At 43.4% G+C, this 12627-nt stretch overlaps 2 protein-coding genes across 3 annotated transcripts in view; both read left to right on the forward strand.

Annotated features, from left to right (window-relative positions):
• slc17a5 (solute carrier family 17 member 5) lies at positions 1-11193 on the forward strand. The gene is made up of 11 exons (XM_079279781.1): positions 1-133; positions 1469-1665; positions 2927-3160; positions 3296-3383; positions 3514-3600; positions 5132-5250; positions 6210-6371; positions 6516-6648; positions 6995-7142; positions 7431-7521; positions 9150-11193. The coding sequence occupies exons 1-11, from the start codon at positions 52-54 to the stop codon at positions 9285-9287; spliced, it is 1479 nt and encodes a 492-aa protein (XP_079135907.1). The 5' UTR covers positions 1-51; the 3' UTR covers positions 9288-11193.
• Positions 11194-12104: 911 nt separating this feature from the next.
• eef1a1a (eukaryotic translation elongation factor 1 alpha 1a) overlaps positions 12105-12627 on the forward strand; it is a 4577-nt gene continuing 4054 nt past the window's right edge. For both annotated transcript variants that reach the window (XM_079280797.1, XM_079280798.1), the window contains exon 1: positions 12105-12181. The gene's annotated coding sequence lies outside the window, so the exon portion shown is untranslated. The remainder of the gene's footprint in view (positions 12182-12627) is intronic.

Raw genomic sequence — 12627 nt, forward strand, 5'->3', positions numbered from 1 at the left:
CGGGGTTCGGACCGTGACGCGGTAGAAGAGTTTTAACTTTAACCGGAGAAGATGGAGCGCAACGGGGGGTCCGACACGGAGGGAGACGACACACCGCTGCTTCACCGAGGACACGAAGACAAAGTCACGAGAGGTGAAACTAAAATAAATAAAGTATCTACAAGCTAACAGAAGCGAACGCTAGCTCAGCGTGACGTTCAGGGGTAACATATGTTAAAAAGGCTCGTGGTGTTTAGATGTTTAATTATACAAATATGGGAAAACAAAATAACTTTTTACTTTATTACTTTATGTAACGTGTTTACCTTCAGTGACTATAAGGTAAACATTTAAAGTTACGTCTCTGTCTGTCCGTCTGTCTGTCTGTCTCTTTGTCTGTCTGTCTGTCTGTCTCTCTCTCTCTCTCCGTCTTTCTGTCTGTCCGTCTGTCTGTCTCTCGCTCTCTCTCCGTCTCTCTGTCTGTCTCTCTCTTTGTCTGTCTGTCTGTCTCTCTCTCTCCGTCTCTCTGTCTCTCTCCGTCTCTCTGTCTCTCTCTCTCCGTCTCTCTCTCTCTGTCTCTCTTTTTGCAGGATACCCAAATTAGATCTGAATATAAAGGTTTTTAACATCCTTCTCTCCACGTCCATCTTGTGCCTCATGCTCACATTTATTGATTACGTCATGAGTTTAGAGACACCTGTCCTCACCTCACATCATGAGACAGACCTGCTGAGTTTATCTTCAGTCATATCATGTTTGCATGAGTTGAGCTTCATGAAAGTTGTAGCATGTTAACAAAGTGTCCCGAGGATCCAGTAGAGCAACTTTTACTTTGTTAAACACATTTAGTTTTATGTGTAATTATTGGCAACCTGCCAGAAAAAGACATGAACGATTGTGATGTCACTGTCCTTCATCTGAAGAGGTGCTTATGTAGCAGCAGTAGTTAACATAATATAGCACCTGATGCAATCCAGAGTTATTATACACCAAAGTCTGTGTCTCTGTCTCTGTCTCTCTCTCTGTCGCTCTCTGTCTCGCTGTCTCTCTCTCTCTGTCTCTCTCTCTCTCTGTCTCTCTCTCTGTCTGTCTCTCTCTGTCTCTCTCTCTCTCTGTCTCTCTCTGTCTGTCTCTCTCGCTGTCTCTCTCTCTCTCTGTCTCTGTCTGTCTCTCTCTCTCTCCCTGTCTCTCTCTCTCATTCTGCAGATTAGAATGAGTAAGAAACACGTTTTATGAATGATTTACTAGAGAGTCATAGATGCAGCTGAGTATAAGTCACGCGATGATTTATATTCAGTGAATAAAGAAGAAAACAAACATTAACATGAAGTAAAATCTCATTCTGATGTTAAAATGTATTTTTTCTGTACAGTGACTGAACACAGAGATGAGCTCCTGCTTGCGTGTTGACGTTGCGTTGCATCGACTCTCCTCTGATAATGTTACGTAACACCTTCATCGATGTCGTTGACGTGTTGCCTCCCTGCAGCCCCAGCATGCTGCTCTTCCCGCTACGGGCTGGCGCTGCTCTCGTCTTTGGGCTTCTTCGTGGTCTACTCGCTGCGGGTGAACCTCAGCGTGGCCATGGTGGACATGCTGAACAACACCCGCCACTCCAGCACCAACCACAGCGGCCCGGCGTGTCCGGCTCACGCCAACCCAGCGCGGCCCAAACACAACCACACGGTGAGAGCCACGACACCAGAGCTTTCCCTTCAACGATGACGTCAAATGAAGCACTTTTTAATGCCACCATATTCACACATTCACCACCTGAAAAGACTTTAAACTTTAAGATGTGAGTGAGTACCGACTACCACAGTCAGGTCATCACAAGCAGCAATTTAAACAACAAAATACATAATATCTCAGTGCAGGGAGACGCAAACAGTCAACTGGGCTTATTTGAAGCCTCCACCTTTATAATATTTAAATATTACAGAGAACATAAAATGAGTATGCATAAGATATCACTACGTAAAATATTATTGTTCCTTGGTTGAGATTTAAAAACATATGGTCTGTTTTAAAAAGGCTAAAATGATTCATTTCAGAGAGACAAACTATTGGAAAACAATCACACGCTCGACAGCAACGTTTTTCCATATTTGTCTGCTCTCTATGGAGAGACTTCTGATGTTTCATGTGGTATGACCGTGAAACATGACGTGTTATTGTGCCACAGCGCTGACAAACAGTCCGTTTACTGGATCTCTTTAGATTTTCACAGTCATCCAGATGTGCTCCTGCATTAAAGGTAAAATAAGTAACTTTTCCACATTCGAATGTGTAAAACGCAGAGACCTACGGTCTGTAACTCAGAGATCTGCACATAGACTGAAGACCGGAAACCCTTAAACCAACCTCCACGATGACGAAGCGGGATTTAAAATATCTGTGAACTCATATCTCATATTCATAAACTCCTTTATTACCTTCATACAAACCCTGTAGAGAAAGAAGTCAAGTATTAAATGTGTTATAAAGAAAGAGGTTTAATATCCTGTAAACTGTTTGATTCGGGAGCAGAATATTTACACAAATCAAAAGAAATGAAGACATATTGTTTCTAAAGCATTTAAAAGTTTAAATTGTCCGTCACACGATTATATGTGCAGATAAACAACAAACTTTATAATATTTAATCCAGCTTAACTCCTAAAAGAGCAGCAACGATTAACCGCTAAATATTGAATCAACTGCTAACTGTTCAGCTCATTGATTAATTGGTTTGAGTCATTTTTTAAGAAAAAAAAAGTCAAGAAATGTCTGATTCAGCTTCTTAAATGTGAATATTTTGTGATTTATTTCCTCAATGACTGTACTCTGATATATTTGGACAATAAAAGACATTTGAGGACGTCATCTTGAGCATTTTTCACAATTTTCTGACATTTTATAGACCAAACAAATCGTCGATTGATCATCTCTTGTCGTCCCCTCTCAGGCCAGCGTGTACGACTGGGACTCTGCGACTCAGGGCTGGATCCTGGGCTCCTTCTTCTACGGATACATCCTGACCCAGATCCCCGGCGGCTACCTGGCCGGCCGCTATGGGCCCAAGTGGCTGATGGGCTTTGGGATCCTGGGAACTGTAGTTTTTACTCTGCTCACCCCCGTGGCCGCCGACCTGGGTGCGAGCTACCTCATCGCTGTCCGTGTGCTGGAAGGGATCGGAGAGGTAGGCGGGTTCCTTTAGGATTTGTTTATTTGCACAAGCTGTTGGCGTTAAAATGACACGATCGTAATGGAGTTCCACAGACGAACTGATACGGACGGCGCTGCTGTTGGTGCTCGTGTTGTTGTTTGTCTCCAGGGAGTGACGTTCCCCTCCATGTACACCATGTGGGCCGCCTGGGCTCCACCGCTGGAGAGGAGCCGCCTGCTCACCATCTCCTACATCGGTAACGCACACGGACAGCGCGACGCAGCGTCGGCATTCTGTAGTGTCTGTAACAGAACGGTCTGCTGTATTCGTCTCCCCCTCAATCCAGACAGCTGTGTGATACAGATGTTCTCTCTCTTCTGTCTCAGGAGCCCAGCTGGGGACGGTGGTCTCGCTCCCTCTGTCCGGTGAAATCTGCTTCTACCTGGACTGGACCTACGTCTTCTATATATTTGGTGAAACACTAACTGGACCTCGGTTTGATGCATTTGGTTCTCTGTCGGTTTGAGTTGTGAGGGATTTAACACGGTTCCCAGATGACCTTTTAGGAATCCATGAGATTCTTTCCCACAGTAGCCCGAGTGTGTGCTCTCAGTGTTGTGTGTCAGTTTTCTGCTCGTGATGCATTTATGCATCATTTAGAAAAACATGAACAGTTCAGGTCATGAACGTGCAGCCGTTGGAGAAGCACCGGTCATCTGTCTTTCTAACAGCTAGAATGACATCATACATGAACATTTTTATAACTTTTCTTTAATGGAACATTTTGATTTTATTGCATTTTCATAACAAAAAAAGTTAGTTGTTCAAATGTTTTTTTTCGGTGGTTCCTCTGCGGCTGCTTTTGGTCTTGCAGGTGTTAAAAATTGCAAGATTTACGTCTTTATCCACACAGACGATATCTGAACATCTGAACATCTGAGTACCTGAACTCTTTGTGGACGCTGCAGCTGATAGTCAGGATAAATTCACTAAAACATTGTGAGTTAATGTTATAAAAATAAATCATCATGAAGACTTGAAGCCTTTAGAACGTCTTCATTGATCTTTTACACTCAGACTTTGATACTTTGAGCTCTGATGAGATTGTGTGGACTCACGGATTGTCTTTCCTAAATATAAGATCTCGCTCTCACGAATAAGTTGTGAAAACTTTACATCTGGAGCTGATTGAAGACACTTCTTGTCGTCATATTTCTGTGAGCTGAAGTGACCTCTCCATTGATGAGTCACAGGTTGGTGCTGATGCCACCGTCTGTTCCTTTGTTCCTCTTTGGTCTCTGGAAACGATGATTCAGCAAGTTGAAGAAGAACATGAGATGGAAACACAGCAGAAGTGAATGTTGACCTGCGGTTAAAGTTACTACGAGGAACTTTCATCTTGTGTTGGTTCTGTTGGTCCCTGTGGACTAAAGTGGTCGTGCCTCTGAGCACCAGAGTCCCTTTAGAAAACCTCTCATGTTACTGCAGCAGGTCTGACAGTCTGACCCTCTCAGTCCTGGTTCTCCAGCGGCACGTCCTGGTTCTCCAGCGGCGCGTCCTGGTTCTCCAGCGGCGCGTCCTGGTTCTCCAGCAGCGCGTCCTGGTTCTCCAGCGGCGCGTCCTGGTTCTCCAGCGGCACGTCCTGGTTCTCCAGCAGCGCGTCCTGGTTCTCCAGCGGCGAGTCCTGGGTCTCCAGCGGCACGTCCTGGTTCTCCAGCAGCGCGTCCTGGTTCTCCAGCGGCGCGTCCTGGTTCTCCAGCGGCACGTCCTGGTTCTCCAGCAGCGCGTCCTGGTTCTCCAGCGGCGCGTCCTGGTTCTCCAGCAGCGCGTCCTGGTTCTCCAGCAGCGAGGAGGAGGAGGAGGAGCTCTATAGCAACAGACCATCTTCTCTCTGTACTGATGGAGGTCTGATAGAGGATCAGGACTACACTGAGCCTGGTTCAGGACCAGATAAAGGTTCCTCACTGTCTCTTTAAATGAGCTCTTTCTTCTGCGTGTGTCCAGGTGCTGTCGGCCTCGTGTGGTTCGTCTTCTGGTCTTTCCTCGCCTTTGACAGTCCGAACACTCACCCACGGATTTCAGAGCAGGAGCGACTCTACATCACCGGCTCACTGAAGAGCGAGGTATCACCGCGAACCAGACCACACGTCCTGAACTATGATTCATAGGTTTATAGAAAGCTGTGTGTTTAATCCGCCGTCTGTCACCGCTCTACTGTCTTCAACATTGTTACATGAAGGAAATAAACACACGTTCTTGGATGAAATGTGATTGAAACGTTAGTTTATTGGACTGATAGATTGTGACTTATACAACATCGATTTAATAAACAAATTGTCTTATTTCTTTATTTTCATTTGTTGTTTTTGTATTTATTGTGTAACAAATAATCTCCCCAAGAAAGTAGAATTCCCTCGATTTTATTATTTCCCTTTGAATGGTTTCTTTGATTGGGTTCTTTGATTGGGTTCTTTGATTTGATTCTTTGATTTGATTCTTTGATTTGGTTCTTTGATTTGATTCTTTGATTTGGTTCTTTGATTGGGTTCTTTGATTTGATTCTTTGATTGGTTTCTTTGATTTGATTCTTTGATTGGTTTCTTTGATTTGATTCTTTGATTGGGTTCTTTGATTTGATTCTTTGATTGGTTTCTTTGATTTGGTTCTTTGATTTGATTCTTTGATTGGGTTCTTTGATTGGTTTCTTTGATTTGATTCTTTGATTTGATTCTTTGATTTGATTCTTTGATTGGGTTCTTTGATTGGTTTCTTTGATTGGTTTCTTTGAATGGTTTCTTTGAACATAGAGTTATTAATATGTAAATGGTGCATTATATCCATAACGACGTTCTTCTTAGCAGCAGAGTGCTTGCGGGCGTTTCCGGTCCCGTTCAGTCACTAAAGTTACATCATCTCAGGGTTTCATTCTCTTATCTCTCTTCCTCCGATGTTTATAAAGACGTCCAAGAACACAACATTAGAGCGACAATTGTGACGTTTAGAAGGTTGCTTGTTCGAGGTACTTCTACATAGTCTGTGTATTTCTACTCTTTTTCTCTATTTTCTACTTCCTGTTTCCCAGCTCTCCACCTCAGCGGGTCACATCCCCTGGAGAGCCATCGTGTCCTCCAGACCGCTGTGGGCCATCGTGGTGGCTCACTTCTCCTACAACTGGACCTTCTACACGCTGCTCACCCTGCTGCCCACCTACATGAACGACGTGCTGGGATTCAGCATCCAGCAGGTGAGCTCAACGTCTCGTACAGCCGTTGGTTCATCAGAGGAGCTGAGGAACACCAACGGGTCCAAATCTAAACCAGTATGTGCAGTAGAGTAAAACATATTCATGTTATGTATTCATTGAAGTATTCCCCCCCGTCCACCACAGAATGGTTTGCTCTCCGCTCTTCCTTACGTTGGCTGCGCTGTGTTTGCTGTTGTGAGCGGGCAGCTCGCCGATTACCTGAGAGAAACCTGCCTCTACCGCACCGTCACCGTCAGGAAGTGCTTCTCCGTCGCCGGTACGGATTCATCTGTCCTCTTGTTTTCTTTTATTTTATTTATATATATTTTTTGTATGTATTTTAGTTATTTGTTTCTTGTATTTATTTATCTAATTATTAATTTTTTTTATCTATTTTAATTTGTTTTTAATAACTATCGTATCGATTGGTTTTAGTGTCTCATCTATTATACTGTTTTACCAGAAATTTTATTTTAATCTCTGTTTTTAAAGATGCTCTGTGAATAAAGTTATTGCTATTATTTTTAATGTTGTTGTTGTTGTTGTTGTTGTTATCATCATCTTGATGTCTGAAACTGACTCCAGACACGCGGTGTCGACTACTCCCTGCGTGTTGTCTGCAGGCATGCTCGGCCCGGCGCTGTTCCTGGTGGCGGTGGGTTATACCGGCTGTAACTACACGCTGGCCGTGACCTTCCTCACCATCTCCTCGGCTCTGGGCGGAGTGTCGGCCTCCGGCTTCAACATCAACCACCTGGACATCGCTCCTTCGTAAGTTCCGTCACCAGAACGTCCTCCGACTGTAAACGTAGTGATGGAGAGACGCTGCGTACGTCCCGAGATCACGACTCTAGCTTCCAAATGTATGAAATGAGTAATCTTCCTGATGCTTTGTATCCATAACTATACATCGTGAGAGAGTACCGCTTCAGTGTGGCAGCAAGCATCAGAGCTCTGATACTCGGTGACGATACAGATGTTCAGGTTCTCCTCCAGGTGTCAGCAGGTGAGTCATTACTCCGGACTTGTAACGTTAAATGTCCTTTAATACGTTTGCAGGTATGCTGGTATCCTGCTGGGCATCACCAACACCTTTGCCACCATTCCCGGCATGGTGGGACCGGTCATAGCCACCGCGCTCACCAAGCAGGTAAGACGCCAACGACAGTCTCACTTCATCATCACATCTGTACGCTGGCCTCATCCCTTCACTCTTATGAGTCACTGGGGACATTTCTGGCTTTTTAATTTTTAATTTTGGGAAGTTAAAAGTCAGCTCCTATAATAAGTCTGTAATAAACACTCGGACCCTTAAACCCATTAAAAGCACAGCTTCTGATCCAATTGTAATATTTCATCCAACAATCTATAATATCAGACTTTCAATCCAGAGAACCGGCTTCAATTTTGAGTTTTTACTATTTTCCCTCAGATTTGTGGTTTTAGGAAGAGAGGACACCACAAATAGAAATGCTTAAAAACCAATGTTGCTGTTAATCATTGGCATAATTCAGACTGAAATATATGTATGTGTATATATATATATGTATGTATGTATGTATACATGTATATTTTTCATAATAACAGAGTTCTATTATGTAAACAAACTGTTATTTAAAGGGTTAAAAAAAACTAAAATTGAATGAATATTTGGCAGTTATAACTCAGTGAAAATGTAAAATAATATTAATAAACGCCTGAACAGCACACACGCTGTGATCATGTTTCTAGTATCTTTATATCTTTATACTAACAGACTAACGGAGGTTCTTCCACTGATCCTCATTCAACAGATAATCTCTTATTTTGAAGATCCGTTTCCTGTTTTAACTGGTTGAACAGGATTAGTGTCGTTGGCCTTTGGCCACCAGGGGGCGTCTGTGCTCCTTCATCAACAGTTGATGGAAGCCGATAAACGGACCTTGTTACCTGTTTCTGTGTAACTTTCATCAACAATGGCAACCAGATTAAGATTTAACAAGTCAATCAACCAATAGCATTATCTTTTAAATGATTGAAACGTTGAAGGAACAGAAATCATCATGATATTCATGATATTCACATCTCTGGGACGTGATCGTGAGAACTGTCTGAGTGTAATTTGGCACAAAGACAAATTATTTCCTCTTTTAAAAATCATTTCACTGGAAAAGACGTTTAGAGGAAGAAATTGTTAATTGTTGACTTTACAGATGTGTTCCTACTCGTGGTGTCACGGATCGATCCGTGATCCGTTCGGATCAGCCCTCACGGATCAATCGAGTATTTATTTATTTATTTTTACAGCGTCATCATCATCGTGTGTAATAAAGCTCGACTGCTGCTGTTCCTTTTCAAGTAACAAGTCCCTGAATATCAGTGCAGAGTGTCAGTGAACAGACATAAAGCAGGAGTGTGTTCAGTGAACGGAGCAGCTTAGAAGCATTCAACGGTGACGTCATGGCGAGCGGAGGAACGTCAGAAGCCGCGACGTCATTAAGTCACAAGTTTGGGAACATTTTGTCTTCCTGTAACGTATAATGACGGATGAGGGTGGTGGACGAAGCGTTACGGTATGTAGCCGTTATTTAAAGAGAGACACACGACAACGGCAAAACATCGGCATGTCCACACATATGAAGAGACACGAGGTTTGTGATCCGTGACACCCCTAGTTCCCACCTTTAACCGATCCAGATGTTTCCCAGAATGCACTGGGATAATCATTTAAACCACTAAAGGCACTAGAAAGCTCTTATTCTACGTCAACGCTCCTGAACTGACCCGATTGTTCCTCAGAACACCATCGACGAGTGGCAGAGCGTGTTCTACATCGCCGCCGCCATCAACGTGTTCGGAGCGGCGTTCTACGCTCTGCTGGGACGAGGAAGCGTGCAGCCGTGGGCCGTCCACGCCTCCTACTCCCACGGAGACTGAGGACGGGACGGGACGAGGTCTCACTGTTATTACTGTTCAACGGGTAATCGGAGAGATGTGCTCCAGCTGTGCTGATGCTCACAGTGAGTAACGGCCACTAGAACCCTCGAGGACGTTCCTTTACTGCCACTGTGGAACCTGCAGTCGCAGTAAGAGACAGAGCTTCCTTTCATTTTTAAGCAATATTTCTGGGAGGCAAAAATAATCATTGAACAGAGCAAACAATCACAGAAGGAGAGTCGGAGGATGTTTGTTACTCTGCTGGACATAAAGGGAATAAATAAAGGGAATATAAGCTGCAGGTTATTTAAACCGTATTGATTTAACCGTGTTGAGTGAGCTGTGAAACACAAATGTAGAAAACAACGTAGCTCCTCCGTGTTCCGTGTTGAAGCGTGTTTCTCTGTTCACGATCTTCAGACGTCTTCATTCAGTTTGATCGTTTTAACGTTTTGCTGCTAAACAAAACGCAGGAGAATAACTGAGACGCATGTCCGACTGTCTGCTGCAGTAAAACGGACAATTCAAGTTCTTCAATGAAAATCATCCTCAAATGAAATGTCACATAAATATAAATCATGAAGTGAAGACGTTGAGCCCACCGTGACTTAAACCAAACCAATCAGCTTCATTCGTCTCTGGTAATATTTAATACGAAGGCCTTTTGGTGAAATCTCTAATTCATTATTTTACTGGAACATATTCCACAATGCATCTACATTTAATGCAACACTTTCAAAAGTATTACAGATTTATTGTTAATATAGTTTTCACACTAAACGCTCGTCGACTGGTTCGCCACAGCTGCATGAACCCAAAATAAACACATTTTATTGTGATTTAATTGCAATAAACTGATAAAAAAGTTGCTGAAATAATGACGACATGATGCAGATTTAAAAAGTCTGACTTCATGTTTTGTTCGTTCTCTCCATAGACGACAGACAACAACGTTTAAAACGCTTGTTTTCTGAATGGAGTCTGGATCCATCGATGCTAAGCTAACGATGTAGCAGCTCCATTAAGACAGCGCAGACAGTCTGTGGTTCACACACACAGCTACTCGCTGGGCTCAACTGTTATTTCTGCCTCCAGAGAACATCTGCTTCTAAAACATCTGCATTCACCTCAGAACTCTGAGTTCCCGCCAAAGTAAAAGTCTATAAACGCTTTCACTCGTGTGAAGTTTGGGTTGAGCTTTGTCTTCTAAAGATGATGTGACGTCCTCTCAAACTCCACGCTCTCATCTGATGACATCGCTCTTGAAGAGGACAGAACGCACAAACGCTCGTTTGGGGTGAAAGCCTTGAAGGGAATCCTCTTCAGATCTTTGTTTCTTTGTTTGCTTCTCATGTGGAGCCGTGTTGTGGGATTCTATGTGCACAGTGTGTTTGTCCAGCCGGCTTCTCTTTCACTTCATGTTCAAACGTTTCTTGTTGTTGTGCAACACCAGGAAGCAGCGCTGGTTTCCTGGTGGACTCGCAGGATTTAAACGTTCTCAGGTGTCTTCTCTTTGTTTTCATTTGAAGATGACTTCAAACAGCACAATTCTCCAAAAACTCAGAATACGTCATTCTTTGTTTTTATTAATGTGATCAGATGTGTTTCTTCTCCATAACGTTTGCACACGTGTATATAATACTGTATGTACCTTTATACTTATGACTACAGAAGGAAACGTTTAGTATGTGTAATTATCAAGTATCATCATCATCTGGATTAAGAAGCTCCGCCTTATGATTATTATTAATACTTCATGAGCTCAAACAGGGTCTGTTCATCTCGTTACTGCTGTTTGTGTCATTTGAACATTATATACAGAAACAAAAGGGACTTTTTATGATTCTTGTAAACTTCAGAAAAATGTCTTAAATCATTTACTGTAAATACTTCATCATATACAACGATGCTCAAATCTCATATTGTGTCGTCTTATTATTTCATTTTACGTCGTAACTAACTAACCAAGTAACTAACTAAGTAAAGGAACTTTAATCTAATGATGATCTCTAATTAACCAGCATGTTGATGAACTCGTTAATATGAATTACCTCAAATATACTAAACCACGCACACTACCAGCTCATTTATGAAGTAATGAAGGGTTCTGTGTAATGACTGGCCCTAGTGCACGTTTATAGTTACTACACGCACACACACACTCACTCACTCTATTTGGTCACATGACTATTACCCATCATTGCAGATCTGTAGGTGACAAAAATGAATGCCAAAACAAATATTAAGTTGGTCCTTTTAATTGAATTACAATGTCCAGGTTTAACCCCCCCCCCCCCCCCCCCCCCCTCAGTCAAAATGCAGCATACAGCTTCTACATATGCAGAACATCATAATATCCATGCGTCTCGTGATAATTGGGCAGACAGACAGACGGGTCATTTTAATCCGGAGCAGCTGGTCAAGGTGAGCGCTGCACCGCTGCGCGTGACGCTCGCTGCTCGCTCCACGTGTCCACCTGGTTTAAAAGAACCGTCTCTGAACACTCAACCGGAACCGAAACGTACAGTATATATATTATATTTATATATTATATTATATTAGAGAAAAGTATCCGAGAGGATTGGAATATAGTTGTTTACATGTAATATATATTATATTGTATTATATACAGAATATTAATCCTCTCGGATACTTTCCAATGACAACTAATGTCAACAGAAGAACAACAACAAAGCACTGACTGTAATAAAACCGTTTCCCGGTAACTTCTCCCGGTCCCTCGTTGGGATGCTGTGAGCTACATCGGCACAGTTACGCAATCCCCCCCCCCCCCCCCCCCCCCCCCCCCCCCGTCCTGTGCGCTATAACCGGATCAGCGGCTCTCCTCAGCGGCTCCGGTCCTGAACCCGAAGTGACACCGGCCAGCTCCTCAGGTACGACACGTTATGCATTGAGGGGGGGGGGGGGGGGGGGGGGGGGGTGTATGCATTTTGTATCAGAAAACAAAATGCGTGTTTTGTGCAGCGGCTGTTTTTGGGGATTGTTGTTGTGATGCACGCGGCGGCCACTTAATCCATCCAGACCGATGAGAACATGGCGGAGGAGCGCTGACGCGTTCTGCTGAACCTAAACCCGTTCAGTCACCGCACACCTGCTGCGGATGATTTAGTGCGTTTGTAACGTGTTGGCTCCTTTTATTTGCACATTTAAAGCGCACTGCGGCAGCTCTCCGGTGACGTTATACGTGAGGGAAGAGTTCAAATGCGCGCGCGTGCTAATGTTATCCGAGTTCACCTGGACAGGTCTGACGGAGATCATGTTCAGCTCAGATCACCAATCCTCTTATTTAGAAGAGCACTTTGGTGTTTCATTCAAAGAT

The sequence above is a fragment of the Melanostigma gelatinosum genome, assembly GCF_949748355.1.
Source record: "Melanostigma gelatinosum genome assembly, chromosome: 12".
Lineage (NCBI taxonomy): Eukaryota > Metazoa > Chordata > Actinopteri > Perciformes > Zoarcidae > Melanostigma > Melanostigma gelatinosum.